We start from the raw sequence: 17,702 nt of genomic DNA on the forward strand, positions 1-17,702 counted from the left end.
CTCATTTTACTTATTCTCATGGTGATACAAACTCTTTATCGATGATGTATTCTTTTAAATTCTGTATTGCATGCCCTCCTATAAAAAGAACATATGATCTACTGATAGATGTGATAAAGGAGACAGTTTAAGTGAAATTTATACTAATGTAATGGGTGAGTTGTTCACAAGTGACATCACACATCTTCGTCGCATTGCCAATAGGAGGATCTCCATAGCATTAGTGATCGCAATATTCAAATGCTCATAACTTTTTCATTATTTGATTTTCTCAAACTTTTGTTGACCTGTTTCTATGATTTTTCCGTTTTCACACAAGCTATCTTGTTCCAAAGGTTTCATTCTCCTTTAAAGGATTTCAAGTTTTATGAAATGGACCCCTGATGTTTGGGTGGACTTGGGTCTTTAAGCAAAAAAGGTGAAATCTAGAATATACATATTTTGCGTTCCATCTCTTAATTTTCTAATAACTTGATATAATTACCCCTAGAGTAACGTACATGTACAGTATCAATGTCTAAATTTGACATCAACAACAGATTACCAACAATTGTAAGTATTGTTTTCATATCAAACTTTATTTAAGATTAATAACCATGACAGTGAAATAATTATAAAAATAGAATTTAATTCTTTGAAAATGTTTAGAAAATATTTATATCATTTAGAAAAAAAATACACAATGAACATTTACAATAAAATATCTTTGATCTATTCTTAATTTCAGGTACAATAAACAGAGGAGAAATTGAAATTACACGATTCCAGACATTTTAGGATACTATGAGATTAAATTGAATTTTGAAAGAAATTCATACAAGCAAATTATGTAATAAGACTCCCTATTAAAATAAATAAAGCTAATCTAATTATATGTTTATTTGATTGTCTTTACAATAAACTATCAAAGTTTAGAGTGGCTTGTTTTGTACTGTAGTTCACAATCCTTAAAAAATAATAATAAAGCAATAAAATTATACATTATACATAAATTTACATGGAATATATCAAAAGTGAAATACATAATAAAACAATATAGAAGTGCAGTAGTTTTTATGAGTTTTGATTAAGAATCTATATGAAAGGTAAGGTGCATGTGATTAATACTGAAATATATATATAAATAATGATTAAATATATCTACTGGATTTTGAATATTATTTCAAACAAATTTGAACACATTTTTAACACATTTTAAACACATTTTAAACACATTTTAATACTTTTTAATTCATGTACACTTATGTATACAGAGCAAAACATAAATAAATCATTAATAAAAATCATCTTTATATAGTAAAATCACTACATTTTTCATGGTTTTAAGTAAGAAATCCTTGCAGCTGCAGTCATAAATCAGTGTGTAGAAGCCAGGGACTGTTATAACTACTATGGTTTCCTGTATTCACGGTTTCCATGAGCAATATCTGTTGTCTCGTTACATTTTGATACTCTTATATCATTAATAATTTTAGTATAAAATATACATTATCTACATGTTTATCTTATTGGATATCTGTGTATATTTGCATTTTTTTAAGCAAACAAACTAAACATAAATGAACACATCTTGATTGTTCCTAAGAATATAATACCAGGCACAAGCAATTAACAACAATATCAACAACAAAAACCTGTGTTAAGATGTGAATTGTAGGCTAAGTATTGTACAGGAGACAATTGTGGCAAACAAAATATACATGTATTCTGTATATTTGACATGTATACATAGGCAATAAATACCATTGGTTTATATTAGTGGAGATGGTTCCTGCATTTCTCATAGATTAAAGCCTACATACATGTATACGGGGGTATGGTTTAATGGGTAATTAAGTTGCTGTTCAAGACTACAGTCCCATATATATCCAAAAAATATTGTCATAACTTCGATCCGTTAGTTGATGCATGTTATGTACAATGTGCAGCAAACCTTTGAAAAATCTGTGAAAAATTAGCTAATATCGAACTTTTAACTGTGGCAAGGATTAAATGTTGCCTTGTGAAGTGTGCGTTAACAAAGTGGATAGTCGGCCTATAGGGAAATTTATGTTATAGCAGTATTAGCCAGTCTCCAAAGAGTTCACATTACTGCCTTGCATATTTTAAATTCATTTGATTTTTCAAGAACTGTACAATCATACAATTATGTCTGCATTTGCAATATAGAACAACAGATACATGTACATGAAACAGCTTCTTAATTGAAAAAAAATATACATGTAGAGATACTGGAAACTTTTCCATCTCTTTGGAACACACAAATCTGTTCTACTTAGGTGAAATTTGGCATACAAAAGGTAAATACATGCAACACATGTCTTGCATGTCTGGTCTCAACTAGGTGATTATTTGAATTATAGAAAGTTGGTTTGATATCTTCAACTTCATTCAAGCCTTTAATAGTAATCACCTCTAAACAATCCAGTGGCCGTGTAGTTTGTGTACATCACAAATTACATTCATATTGTTTACAAGCTACAAGCCATTTCTGCCATCCAATGACAAAAGGGAGCAACTCTTTTTTTTTTTTAGTAAGTGAGGAAAAAGTGTCCTTATTTCATGTGGACATATATCTAGTTACTTGCTTTAAAAACGTCAGTGTTTCTAAAATTAGGGGCTATGTGACTCCCAGACCTTTAAGCATCATGTAGATTATACAAAAAATACCTGTATCCCAACTCAAGATAAAAATCAATTTAGAAAAAAAAATCAAGAGATGCTTCCTTATGATGACAGACCTCCTTATGAAGTTCAGCCGTAATTGAGTATGTGGTTTGTTTTATGTATGACTTTCCTGAAGACCCCAGGGTATATGAGCTCTTGGTATTTGGAATCTTCTTGCTGGTCGAATAGAATCCTCTGATTCATTGCTCTGTAATAAAGAATGAAGGTCAATGGTCAGTATTTGGGTTCATACTTGATTTTACTTTCCTATTTGGAAAGGAAATTATATGAATGTACAATCAATTTTATATAAATATGGGAGTACAAATGTCCTTAGAATTATTTTGAAATGTTTGAACAATATTCTGGTTATGCAGGATCTTTAAAGGACAAGTCCACCCCAACAAAAATTTTATTTGAATAAACAGGGAAAAACCAACAAGCACAACACTGAAAATTTCATCAAAATTGGATGTAAAATAAGAAAGTTATGACATTTTAAAGTTTTGCTTAACTTCACAAAACAGCAATATGCACATCCTGGTAAGTATGAGGAAATTGATGACGTCATCCACTCACTATTACTTTAGTATTTTATTATATGAAATATGAAATATTCTCATTTTAAAGTGAAACAAAGATTAATTCCTCTCTGAACATGAGCATTATTAGTATTGTTTAATACTATATGGTTCAGTCAAGTTGGTCCTTATTGTCAAATCTGTAAAATGAAATAATGTAGAATTCAAACAGTAAAAACAAAAAAAATAGTGAGTGATGGACATCATCGACTGTCTCATTTGCATGTCACTGAGTTATGCATATCACTGTTTTGTGATATATATTCATATCAATTTTTTTTTCTGGGGTGGACTTGACCTTTAAGTTCCATGTTAGTTTATGGTATTGAAAACAAGTAAAAAAAACATTTATCTGGGCTAATATGAAAATGAGATGAAAATAATGATTACATGAACAAAAAAAGCCAGGTAAAGAAGGAAGATCATTTATATATTATATCAATAAATCATTTTTTTTTCTTAAATCTCATGTATACTGTACAAATGAGCTTGTACAGGTTTTCAAATTAATATTAGACAAAAAATCAGGCCTTAAAATTCAGTGTTTTAGGGCTGGGCTATTTTAAAAGCTAAAACTACAAAGAGTGCACATTTAAAAGTACAAACAATGTGCAAGGCCAAGAAAATGGTCACCTGAAAACAATGTGCAAGGCCAAGAAAATGGTCACCTGAAAACAATGTGCAAGGCCAAGAAAATGGTCACCTGAAAACAATGTGCAAGGCCAAGAAAATGGTCACCTGAAAACAATGTGCAAGGCCAAGAAAATGGTCACCTGAAAACAATGTGCAAGGCCAAGAAAATGGTCACCTGAAAACAATGTGCAAGGCCAAGAAAATGGTCACCTGAAAACAATGTGCAAGGCCAAGAAAATGGTCACCTGAAAACAATGTGCAAGGCCAAGAAAATGGTCACCTGAAAACAATGTGCAAGGCCAAGAAAATAGTCACCTGAAAACAATGTGCAAGGCCAAGAAAATAGTCACCTGAAAACAATGTGCAAGGCCAAGAAAATGGTCACCTGAAAACAATGTGCAAGGCCAAGAAAATAGTCACCTGAAAACAATGTGCAAGGCCAAGAAAATGGTCACCTGAAAACAATGTGCAAGGCCAAGAAAATAGTCACCTGAAAACAATGTGCAAGGCCAAGAAAATAGTCACCTGAAAACAATGTGCAAGGCCAAGAAAATGGTCACCTGAAAACAATGTGCAAGGCCAAGAAAATAGTCACCTGAAAACAATGTGCAAGGCCAAGAAAATGGTCACCTGAAAACAATGTGCAAGGCCAAGAAAATGGTCACCTGAAAACAATGTGCAAGGCCAAGAAAATGGTCACCTGAAAACAATGTGCAAGGCCAAGAAAATGGTCACCTGAAAACAATGTGCAAGGCCAAGAAAATGGTCACCTGAAAACAATGTGCAAGGCCAAGAAAATGGTCACCTGAAAACAATGTGCAAGGCCAAGAAAATGGTCACCTGATTATCCACAGCCCTGGCCCTTCAAGACCTTCATTTTTTTATTACTGTATATTCAAAGAGAAAATTAAAGGAAGAAAATGTGAGAGACTTTCCACTTATTAAGGTGTAAAGGGATTATTTACTCAATCTGTATAACTTTATATAACTTTATATAGCTACATGTTCATGTATTTATAGCATTTCAAAATGAGATATTCTAAACTCTCACAAAGTTAATATTACATATATGCCTTTAAAGAAAATAAGCTTGGTATTATATACATGTACATACCAGTGATATAAACTCTGCCTCTTGCCCAGTAGCGAGGTAGGGACGTACAAACTCTGATCTTGGAGCAGCCCTCATGCGAGATGGGCTAGTGACATCAGCAATCTGAGACCGCATCCTCTCCTATAGTTTGAAAAGTGAGAGAGAATAAACGTAATTGAGTGTTGAACAGGCTTGTTTAATTTGACATTTGCCACATCATATGAAAGTACCTGGGACCCATTTCATGATAAATTGTTATGATAAGAAATATGCTATAGCAGTGAAAAGCTACTGAAATCCTTCTTTCTGATTGGCTGATTTGTTGTAGAAACTGTTCATTTATTAAGTCTTTGTGAAATGAGAGCCTGGATGTGCACAAGCAACCGCATAAAACACTATTACCTATGATTTTGCAATATTACCCAAGATAATTGTTATCATTTTTTTAAAGTTAGATGTAAACCTTAGAATTTATTTAATTTCATCTACATGTAATTACCACAAGTTGAATTATCCACTGAACAACTTTGCAAATAATAGATATAATATTATTATTACTTATTATTACTTATTATTTGTACTGCGCTTTTCCCATTAGGCCCAAAGCGCTTAAAATGAATTAATAAGATGTAATATATAAAAAACTACAAAGTATGAAAGAGATGAGATTTTAATGACTTTTTAAAGATTGCTAATGATGGAGACTGTCTAATTATTAGTGGCAGGTCGTTCCAGGATTTTGAAGCCGACACCGTAAAAGTTCTGTCACCAGCTAATGTACGAGTTAATGAATATGTGAGGCGAAGGTGATCACTGGCCGATCTAAGAGCTCTAGTTGGTGTATAAAGATTCGAGCAGTTACTTAAATACTGTGGAGCCTATCTATTCAGTGTTTTGTAGACAATCAAGAGTAATTTGAATGTACTTCTCTGTTTAAAGGGAAGCCAGTGAAGAGAATTAAAGAGTGGTTGGGAAGGATGATCCCGGGAAAGAGATAGTAAAAAGTCTGTTTTTTTACTGAAACTCACATTAAGGTATGGTGATTGTGTGATGACTTCTGCTAGCTGCTGCATACGACGATCCTCTTCCATGTTAAAACTTGGATTAGTCACAGAATAACTCTCGTCGCTGTAGCTATCGGTGCTTCGGAATAGATCACTCGTTCTCTCACTGAAGTCAGTCTCCGTGTCAAACAGGTACGAGGGCAATCTGAACTGGTCAGAGTCGTCATCCCGACGCAAGTTGGAACGTCCAGCGCGTTGAGCGTAAGATATGTTGTACAAGACCCCCAGGCCGTCGTCGTCGGCGATGTCGTAGGGCATCGGCTTGGAGTAGAGCATCATGTTTCGTTGGCGATAGCGGATGACGAGGGCACAGAAGCAGACGATGAATATGAAGATGATGACTATTACCCCCAGGACACCAAACACTATACCAATTATCTCTGCATCAGACAGACCAGCTGGAAAAAAATCATAATCATGGTAATCATTAATAATATTAATTAACTTATTTAAAGGTAAATTCAACTGTTTTTCAGAAAAGAGACAATAATTCTTTTTCATTGTTTCTTGTTGCATGTAGTGCAATTTTATTTTACACATCGAAATACAACTACACTTAAATAGAGTGTACATGCTTGTTGAATTTATTAGTCTGGACACAATTCAGTTATATGGATCTTCATTTCTATACATCTATTGCAAAAATGTGGTTGAAGTACAACAAAAAAGACAGAGAATCCACATTGAAATCTCTTTCTTATTTGTCTTCATTTTTTGGGGTTGCATTGATGTCTCTACTCAAACTTACGTATCTGTGATGATGATGTTGCATTGGTCATCTGAGTAATGTTTTCTGTTGCCATGGTGCTATCATCCAGAGTGGGAGGAGCTTGAGTGGTAGGAGCTATCTCACACGTATCTCCTTGATAACCAATGGGACATCTGTTTGGAGTAAAGAATTCTAAGTTGTTATTTGAGATTTTGATAAAGCCATGAATCATTGAATTTGTGACTGAAACGTCTCACAAGGTTTCTGGACCCTTACCCAAGATTCATCATGTAGATCATAAAGTATTACCAACTAGCAAAGGTTAATGATTTTCTACTACTCTTTCCAATATTGCACCAAACTAACTGCTAAGAAAACAAATTTTTATACATGTACCATGCATCCAAGTTTTAAATGAATATCACAATTCTTAAAATCAGAATTCACAATATTTTCTGCTTGTTTTATACAAAAATTGTACAGTATATGTATCCAAGACTACTCCACGTAGGCAGGACATTCGTGTATGCTTTGGCATAGCGGAACTTCCTCTTAAAAAGATTCTCAAGTACTGCTCAAGATCATTAAGAATATACTCACTGGCACACTCTCAATCCATTTAGCAAAGAGCATATCCCTCCGTTCAGACAGTAAGAAGTGGAACATTCTTGGGTTATTTCTGGAGAAATAAAATGCATTGACTCTTGTAAGAGAAATCACATACAACATCACATGCTAGTTTAAGGTAACTAGTGTACCTACATATAATAATATTCAAACATTTAACCCTGATCATTCTACAACCAAGATTCCATACCTATTGTTGAGCAGTGTTTCAACTAAGCAGTGTTTCAATTAAGCATTGTTTCAACTTGGCAGTGTTTTAACAACTTTGCAGTTTTTCAACAACGCAGTGTTTCAACTATGCAGTGTTTCAGCTTGACAGTGTTTTCAACTTTGCAGTGTTACAACTTTGCAGTGTTACAACTTTGCAGTGTTACAACTTTGCAGTGTTTCAATCATAGGTGGTAATTTCATATTTATTTTCGTCATTGGGGGGGGCCAAGACCATCTTCCATAGGCTCCTGGACAAAATTTGAAAATCAAGGGGGATATGCCAAATATAACCTGTGTATGTTTTTCAGATATCATCATCTTCTTTTACAGAATGTCAATTTTGGCTTTCTTTGAATAAAATTCCTCATTGATACATGCATTATTGGACATGTCCATAGAGACCATCTGCTCATAAAGACCACTTTTCTTTTCTCCCTTGGCTGGTCTAAATACACAGGTTTCACTTTACTCGGTTTATTTCTCTCAATAATCCTAAATACTAAGAATGTTACAATTATTTTACTGAACTATGTCACACCATGAATGAACCTGGATTAAATGATCACATATTGAGTGCTTTAGAATATTCTTTTGCAGCTTTACACACTCAGAAGAAGAGGTAGACCAAAACATAAATTACTATTATCTAAAAGAAGTGACCACTTACTGGTTATTTCCACAGAATTAGGATCCACAGTAATGTTGCCTTGGGAGGCTATGCCCGTCGTCAGGATACCGTCGGTCTCGACGCTGTTCACAATCAGGGCTGTGAGGGCGCTTTCTGAAGTATTGACGGATTGGTTGAATGAGACGTAGTAGGTCGCTACCACACTGCCATTGGTGAATCCAGATACAGTACAGGATTCAAAGAATCCTTGTAGGTTTGGTTGCAGTAGTATGAGATATCGTATCTGATGAGAGTACAGAACAGATTTATCATACTTTACAAATCATTTTAATTCTGTTTTCATGAATATCATGTACAGACAATCTTTGGTTTGTCTTACAAAGAAGTTGCCCCCCCCCCCTTACAAAAAAAAATTAATAAATATTATATTTCACTTATGACACAAAGTGAGATCTGATATGAATTATGAAACAGCTTTGATTTCATCTTACTACATGTAGGTAAAAAAAAAAGAAACTCAGATTCACTTGAATAATATTTTACAAATCGACATTAGCAAAATGAGATTCATATTTACATTTTACAAACTAATAATGCTATTGATTCGCATACCCCATGTTCATTTCTAACAATTAATACATATATTTCTGTCATCACTATGCAGTCTAGTATATGAACTTACCGCATTACTGACTAAGAAAGCTAGACTGGTATACGCCTGGCTGGTGGGGTCAATGAGGTCAGAGGTGAAAATAGCAGGCACATCGTTGATAAGAAGGACAGTAAGCTGGCCACGGTAAACTTCATATACTGTATTTGGAGGATATTAAGGTTGAAAGAGACTTTATATCTTTATTTTCCTCACATGATAATATGAGGTAATGTTGCCAGACTTTTGATACCACCTCTAAACATCTTCACCTGGAACCCGTTTCAAACGCACAGATTCTATAACAAGTTTACTATCATCCAATCAAATAGTTGTAATGTGAAATTGGCTACCCCTATTGGGTTGTATCAGGCTATTTAAATTTGCTGTAGTTTGGTGAACAAAGGCTATTGTTCAAAGTGTATTCAGGTATGCATTGAAGCATCCCTGGATATACTTGGCTGGGTTGATCTCTTGACCAATCAAGAGTCAGTTGGGGGTAGCAATAATGTACCCCCAATAGGTATAGGAGGCTTTCTTTTCAAGCCAGCTAGAGCACAAATTTGCCGGGAAGAGGGCAGAAGAGATTGAGCTTTTGGAGATGAAATATTTCAGTAGCTTTAAACTGCTATTGCAAGTTTGTTATTAAAACAAGTTTTATGAAAATTGCCCCATGTTTTGGTTGACTATATTTTTTTAGAAATTCACTCATTTCCACTGATTTTGAGTGATTTCAAGTGTTTTCATGGATTTTTTTACAGTCAATGATACCCCTGCCAACAAAAGTAGTGCATCTGAGTAATTTTGTCAGAACAAGAGCACATCTCTAATTTGATTGATGAAGAGGCTTAGTCCTAAACATTGTTGGAGTAAAGTGAGTGCCGTAAGTAAATATTCTGTTACTCTAATGCAGGTTGCTTCAGGGCCTATCAACCATTCTAACATCTTCTTGCAAAATGTATTTTATTTTTCAGATTATTCCTTGTGTCATTATTTCCAGAACCCAATTGTCAAACACCTAGAATTGTATCAGACAAAACTGACTTGCATGTACATGTATTTAGGAATTAACTTGATCTGCAAATTACAATATAGGTACAAGTAGACAATCTTAAAGCATGGTCTAAATCTATTATTTGATTATGTTAAGCCAAATGAAACAAAATCTGTTAAAATATCTAATAATATAAGCATGTTTGGTAGCAAAATGTATAATGATGGCCTTCCTTTACAGCCAAAGCATGAGAACAAATCCCACAAATTAATACTACAACAATTGTAAAGTGGCACCTGCCTACAAGATATTGATGTTTATGGTTACGTCTTTATGTTGATTTCCTATATGAATGTATAATTGTATTTATTTGTTCCTACATGTATGCATTTATATCATGTTATTTTGCATTGTACAGTATTTGAATATTTTTATATGGTGAATAAATGAAATTGAATTGAATTGATTGAAATTGAATTGAACGATAATGAACATGTTTTAATTATAATAAAGTTTTGAAAAAAAAAGATTTTCTCATCTTTTCAAACAAGGGATGATGTTTTAAGTTGAACCGCAGATTGGAATACAGGGCAGTGTGTTAACATAGGTAGAAACTTACAGGTACATGTCCCATCCTTAGCAATGTAACCTCTATCAATCATGCAGTCACAGGAGTAACTTCCAGCAGTGTTAACACACCTCTCTCCTTCACCGGTGCATGTATCATTCAAACATTCATTGATATCTGCATAAAAACAAACAATTCAAAATACGTGAATGTTCAATAATAACTCATAAAAGTGCAGAGACATTATAAGCACTTTCTCTTCATAAATACACACATACATGTACAAGACCGTGCTCAAGAAAAATGTTTGTGATATTGAAAGGAAAGTTTATACAAATAACGCACAGGAGTCATTGCCTTAGTGGCGATACTCGAGCATACTTACATTTAAAAATTACTCTATAAATACTTGAGTTCACCTACATGTACAATGCAATTCTAACGCCACAAATTAAATATTGTGCATTATTTGTTTTATTAAACTTTTTTGGCAGAAATGCCAGAATCCCTCCTCATTTCCTTGGATCACACAGGTGGACAGGCTGTATGTGCTCTCTATCATGACATAACCAACATAGCCAGTATGACACAAACCTAAGTAAGTGCTTCACTATCTTTAGGATAGTATTCTAAATTGCTACAAACCAAACCACATGTATTTCATGGCATCTACATGTAAGTTCAGTGGTAGTGCATGACTGGAAGTTTGTGGTAGAAATAAAGCACCAACATTTTAACATGCATATGCACTGACTACCAGCAACAAAGTTTTCTTAAAGGTAGTAACAGTAAGAAAGAAAATAAGCACACAGGAAATAGTATTTTCCAATTAAATTTCCAATTAAAAACTTGAACACAATCAACACAATAAAGCAACTCCTAATAGATCAAACAGTTTTTTTAATGGGTTTATGCAAAATAATGATTGTTTTTCTCCATTACCTGTACATGATATGAATCCATCTCCCATGAATCCATCTTTACACTGACAGGTATAGTTCCATGATGTTCCAAGGAAAATACAGTCTGAATTTGATGTACAATTATCTGTCTGTTCAACGCAAGGGTCGATCACTGTATGAAGGAAAATAAAAATTGGAAATAGTGCTAAAAACTGAGACATACCGAAGCTTTTTGATGTGCACTCATCGGAGTTCATATACAGGATATATACATTTTTTTTTGGGGGGGACAGCTGAATAACATGCCTGTATTTTCAAGCAAGATTCAAGATGATCCTTGCATGCAATACTCAATATTTGAAGAAGAAAAAAATGAATGATTGTGCAGTCTAATAACTTGCTCCTCTTCAAAAATCTTGAATTATTTTGATTCTTCAATAGTCAAAGAATCATATACATGTACATGTATAGTAAGAATGGCACGCAGATGAAGATGAATTTCTGTTTGAGAGCAAGATGGAAACTGCAATACTCAGATACTTGTCAAATCAGAGTCTGCTTTACAGTTATTGGGGCCCTTGTACTAAAAGATTAGTTCTTGGTTGCTGCATGATTTTTGGTAATTCCATTTGCTTTAAAGTAAACATCACTTCTTACATGTACATTTACATACACAACCTTACACAGTTGGTGACAGTTTCTTCCAAATATTCAAATTCAGAACCATACCTGGGGAGTGTTTCATCAACTATTTTGTCCGACAAGTTGTCAGATCTGACATCTTTCTCTGACTCTGATTGGCTGTGAGGCACTGTTACTATGGTAACTGTCGGATAAAATGGGACTTGTCGGATAAAACGTCCGACAAGTCCTTTCATGAAACGCTCCCCCGATTTTTGTATCTTAAAAAGCATACAAACCTGGCTCTCCAACAAAAGCTGAACTCCTGATGATGATGTTGCTAGGTAGGATAATGTTATTATCCCTCCCGATCAGACCTGCTAGGAAAGCTTCTAGGATCTCATCTCCGGAGGTCGTCGATGTCGGCAGAAAGTCCAGGGTGAACTGGACCTCGACGCCCAAAGCGAGTTGACGAGAAGAAGAGATGGAGGCAGCTGTGTAGTTGGTAAGGCCAGCACTTTGGAGGAGGTTGTCCAACTAGAAAATACATCATTTTTAAAGGAATTAAAGGCACTATAAACACAATCTCATTGAAAATGATCAACATTCCTTTAGCCACACTGGTCAGTAGTGGTCTTTCAAGCATGGACCATACCATATTAAGCAACTGCTCTACCAACAAAGCTGATTTTAAATTCAAATTCATCACTCCAAGGGGTAATTCCATTTAGCTATTCAATGAATCAGCATAATGACCCTCCATCTACTACATTTCAGAAAGTTAACTTGGCAAGATTTAAACTGTAACATCATACGAAAGAAAAAATGTGATTTCCATGTTTACAGAGTTCAATATGGTGACATGTTTGTACCTATGATGATTACTCCAGGCTTAATTTTGTCTAAGATGTAAGGTTAGTGTTAGGGTTGCAATAGAGTTTTATGTTAGGTTTAGGGTGGGGTATCATGTTAAACCCAGGGTTGAAGTTGGTCATTTGAATAGTGTGTGGAAAGTAGAGCGTAGCAATTTTCACCAGAGCAAATATCCATGGTACTGTTTAATATACCAGAAGATGTCTCTAATCAGTTTACAGACTTTTTTTGTACCCCTGTCATTAGCATTTGGGTTCCCTCACACAGTTTAGGTACTTTCAACATGATCGATGTTGGAGCGTTGTGGCCCAGTGGATTAGTCTCCGGACTTTGAAACAGAGGGTCGTGGGTTCAAATCCCAGCCATGGCGTAGTTTCCTTCAGCAAGAAATTCATCCACATTGTGCTGCACTCAACCCAGGTGAGGTGAATGGGTACCTGGCAGGAATTTATTCCTTGAAATGCCCCAGCGCTGTAAAAGGCTGCGGGGCTAAAGCCAGGGTAATAATATCCAAGTCCTTTGGAAGCGCATAGAGACGTTATTTATAATGTGTTATGCGCTATACAAGAACTGTCCATTATTATTATTATTATCGATGCGGACCATAACACAACATCTGTGAACCACTCAATTTGTAAAAGAAGATAACTATATCTAAATAAATACACAGGTAGAACATTCCTAATTTTTCTCAATTTCCCCTTTGCAGCCAGCCCTATCATAAACCCCTCTATTTCTAAAAACATGTATATTGTAATTCGTACAGTAGTGTTTTCCTGTTTACATTAAGGTAACGCACAAGGACACAAAGATCTTGATGCCTTAAAACTGCAAAATACGAACAGCAGAATTTTCACCACCCTTTAAAATTATTGTCGAACAGAGTTATAGATCTCATGATTATGATTAATCAAACAATTGAACATAACAATAATAATAATACTACTACTAATAATAATAATAAACAGTTCTTGTATATCGCATATCACATTATGAATAATGTCTCTATGCACTTCCAAAGGACTTGGATATTATTACATATACATATATCTACTTACATCTATTTCAAGCTGAGGTATATATGAGGCAAAGTCATCGTAATTGAATAATTGTCCCATTACTTCCAATCCAGAGATATCAGTGAAGGTTGCAGTTAAAATCATTGACATGGCAGCTGGAAAAAGAGAATTGATAATATGAGGCAAGAAGTATGAAATCAATCCATCATTGGTAATAATGTAATTTGTATAGAAGGAAAAAAAACATGGGGGAAAAATGTTGAGCGTTTTAAAGAATTGTGAAAAAAAAATGTTATTAAGTAGAAGTTGTAAAAACCAGACATCATTGACCAGATTCAGGGGTAACCCGGAGACATACCTGGATAAGCCTGCTTTTTGACAGAAAATTCATTCATTGTTCATGTTTTCAACATGCAATATATTTTTTGAACCTGCAATACAGTATAATGTATTGTATTGTATTGTATTGTATTGTATACAGTATATTTGACTGATTGACTGATTATTACTTCCTAATCTTAAAAACTTACACATCAACTTGAAAGAGTGAAGATTCTCAGTGTGATACATATATATGTTATGTAGTAATAAAAGTATATCAAAGGCTTGCATTTTTTTCATTCAAATTTACTCTAGTACCATCCTACATTATTTTTAATATGCTTTCTAAATTCAAAATTCAATTTACAAATTTGATTTACATCGTCTAGGATGATATGCTTGCTTGTCTGTACAAATTGTTATTACTGTATTCTATCTTATCTATTTTCATTATTATTTATTGTTGTCTCTATTTCTTAATAGGGCCTAATGGAAGACAAACGCCACCCATTTGGTGATATAGGCTGCCTTGTTTAAATACAAAAAAAAATTAGATGTATAAAAATTCCTGTACTTACGCAAGCATTGAGAGTTGACCACATAGTATCCTGTTCTACAAACACATTGGTACGATCCAGGTTGGTTTTCACATCGCCTGTTCATCAGACTTTCACATGGGTCATCAATGCACTCATCAATGTCTGTAACATGATAAAGAAATAAACATGAATAGAATTAAATTGCATTTATTTTCCTGTACCTTATTTTCTATCACTGTGGGGGCATTGCAGTCTAGTGGTTATAACTATCCTCTTTCGATCTGTGGGACATGGGTTCGATTCCCGGTCAAGGTGTGTTTTCCTGCAGCAAGAAATTTACCAACATTGAGCTGCACTCAACCTAGGTGAGGTAAATGGATACCTGGCAGGATTTATTCCTTGTCATATAGTAGCTGGAGCTAGAGCCAGGGTAATATATAAAGCGACACTGAACAGGCAACTATTACTGGTGCCTAATAAATACTATATACAGTGCGTCCCAGAATAAACGAAACCGAGATTTAGCGATCATTTATCATTACTTAATCATAAATAAAAGAGACAAATGACCTACCAATTTAAAGCTTAGAATCTCCTCTTTCATCTGATATTACTTAGCTTATTTTTTTATTCACGCATGAGTGAGCAAAAACAATTTGAAGAAAGGATACCAAAAACTCATTTGGCGAGGGGTATCTGGGTTTCAAAAAGAAAACCACATTTCTGAAAAGTTCAATATCTGCTCTTTAATTTGGTACCACAATTACAGAAAATGGTCAAGAAATAAAAAAGTTCTGGTCATTTGAAATAAGGCTTGTATTTCCATAATTTCATGAGATAAACGTGTTTTCACCGGTTTCCCACAGAAGCTTTCGCATAGTGAACAAAAGATTTAATGCATGGCTGATCGTCAACAAAACAGAGTGATGAGTAGAACCTCTTCATTTTATGAAATTATTGAAATTCAAGCCTCATTTCAAATGACCAGAACTTTGTTATTTCTCGACCATTTTCTGTAATTTAGGTATCAAATTAAAGAGGAGATATTGAACTTTTAAAAAATGTGGTTTTCTTTTTGAAACCCAGATACCCCCCGCCAAATGAGTTTTTGATATCCTTTCTTCAAATTGTATTTGCTCACTCATGCGTGAATGAGAAATAATGTCAGTGATATCAGATGAAAGAGGAGATTCTAAGCTTTAAATTGGTAGGTCATTTGTCTATTTTGTTTATGATTAAGTAATGATAAATGATCGCTAAATCTCGGTTTCGTTTTTTCTGGGACGCACTGTACAGTCAAACCAGTGTTAGTGGCCACCTGCCTATAGTGACCACTAAAACCAATTCCCATGGAGGCAGATTGTGTGTATAAGAACCTGTCTATAGTAGCCACCTGTCTATAAAGGTCAAATTTTGTGTTTCCCTTGGGTGGTCACTATAGAAAGGTTTCATTGTACATGTATTAGTATTAGCCAAGACAGATAGCCAAACGCGATTGGACCACCTAAAGGATTAATATTTTCCCTCGTGATCATATTTTCCCTCAGCGCTGTGCGCTTTGGGAAAATATGACCCCTCGGGAAAATACAAATCCGGCGGTCCAAAGAATGTTTATATTACACACCCCATCAGTCAATATCTGTATACTATTATTACCTTGACACTGCCCATTGATGAGTGTATAGCCGTCAGCACAGCTGCATGTGAAAGCTCCATAGGTGTTGAAACACTCCTCAGTCAACGAATCGCATGAACTGATACTTAGTGAACACTCGTCTAGATCTGAAGATAAGAATTGGAATTTTTATTATTTTAAATGTAAATGCCCCCTTACCGTTTATTCAATACTACAGTGTATCCTGTAATCAAAGACCATCCGATTGAGATAAGAAATGTGGTCTTTACGGACATATTCCTATGAGGATTGTTTTAAATGAGATGACCTAAACAAAACTTTAGGCCCATTTAAACAGGTGGTCATTGTGTAGGTGGTTAAAAAATAAGTATTGACTGTAATAGTAAAGACTAGATGTATATCCAACAGCAAGCAGGTAACATTTATGCCTCTGCCATTGCAATACCAATACAAGTATAAATACAACAATACAATTATAAAACAGTCATAATTATTTTATGGATTACTTGAATAAAAATGCCACAGGCACTATTCTTCCTACTGAGCCAAATGTCAGGTATGTTTGTAAAATGAATAAACTTTTACTCCTCTAGACATTTTCATGAAAGTTTACTAACCATTGCAAGCTCGTCCCCTGGCTCCATCTGGAGAGATGAATCCTGACTGACAGGTACAGAAATAACTACCAACAGTGTCCGTACAGGTGGCTAGAGGATGGCAGTCATTCAGGGTATCACACTCATCAACATCTGGAAGGCAACAAAAGATATCATTGCTGTGTTAAACATGTGACACAAAGGGCCACGTTGTCAATCAGATGTGGCAAAAGCTTTTGCTAAGGTGCCATTGTCTGGGCCTAACTTTAGACTTGTGTCTGAAAAAGTGGCACATACTGTTAGATACGTACAAAACCTGCACTGACCATCCAATAAGGTGGAATTGGCAAGGTGAATTAAAAGCTCAATCAGAGGGAGCTTTAGAAGAATTGCCATCTTCACTTACAAACAAAACACAAGGCAAAAGCAATTTTGTGTCTCGCCCACTTATGAAAATAACCAAAAATATCATGATCTGTGAGGGCACGCAAGAGGATTATATCGAAACTTCATTGTGAAATGACTGGGACGGAACAACACTTGTCAGAGAGCCTTGCACGTAAACTTTAATGTTGACCTGAAAATGACCTTTGACCTTACCATGTGACCTCCGACTGCAGCATAACATGCAGGTCCCCCAAGTCCATCCACCATCCAAGTTTGGTTGAAAAGCGACTTATGGTTGTGGAGTTATGTGTCATTACAGGTTTGTGACGGACGGACGGGATTTCAATTGAGGATGTGAGCATTTAGAGATAAGAATCAGGATACT

General features: G+C 34.9%; 1 protein-coding gene across 1 annotated transcript in view; it reads right to left on the reverse strand.

Annotated features, from left to right (window-relative positions):
• Positions 1–331: 331 nt before the first annotated feature.
• LOC121428749 overlaps positions 332–17,702 on the reverse strand; it is an 80,690-nt gene continuing 63,319 nt past the window's right edge. Inside the window, exons 54-67 of the mRNA XM_041625565.1 lie at positions 16,952–17,083; positions 16,355–16,480; positions 14,738–14,860; positions 13,878–13,993; positions 12,246–12,483; positions 11,366–11,497; positions 10,475–10,600; positions 8,895–9,022; positions 8,252–8,495; positions 7,348–7,426; positions 6,787–6,920; positions 6,003–6,436; positions 4,996–5,115; positions 332–2,875 (exon numbers count right to left, since the gene is read on the reverse strand). Coding sequence (XP_041481499.1) covers positions 2,783–2,875; positions 4,996–5,115; positions 6,003–6,436; positions 6,787–6,920; positions 7,348–7,426; positions 8,252–8,495; positions 8,895–9,022; positions 10,475–10,600; positions 11,366–11,497; positions 12,246–12,483; positions 13,878–13,993; positions 14,738–14,860; positions 16,355–16,480; positions 16,952–17,083 — 2,225 coding nt within the window. The 3' untranslated portion in view covers positions 332–2,782. The remainder of the gene's footprint in view (positions 2,876–4,995; positions 5,116–6,002; positions 6,437–6,786; positions 6,921–7,347; positions 7,427–8,251; positions 8,496–8,894; positions 9,023–10,474; positions 10,601–11,365; positions 11,498–12,245; positions 12,484–13,877; positions 13,994–14,737; positions 14,861–16,354; positions 16,481–16,951; positions 17,084–17,702) is intronic.

This window comes from Lytechinus variegatus, chromosome 15, assembly GCF_018143015.1.
Source record: "Lytechinus variegatus isolate NC3 chromosome 15, Lvar_3.0, whole genome shotgun sequence".
Taxonomy (NCBI): Eukaryota; Metazoa; Echinodermata; class Echinoidea; order Temnopleuroida; family Toxopneustidae; genus Lytechinus; species Lytechinus variegatus.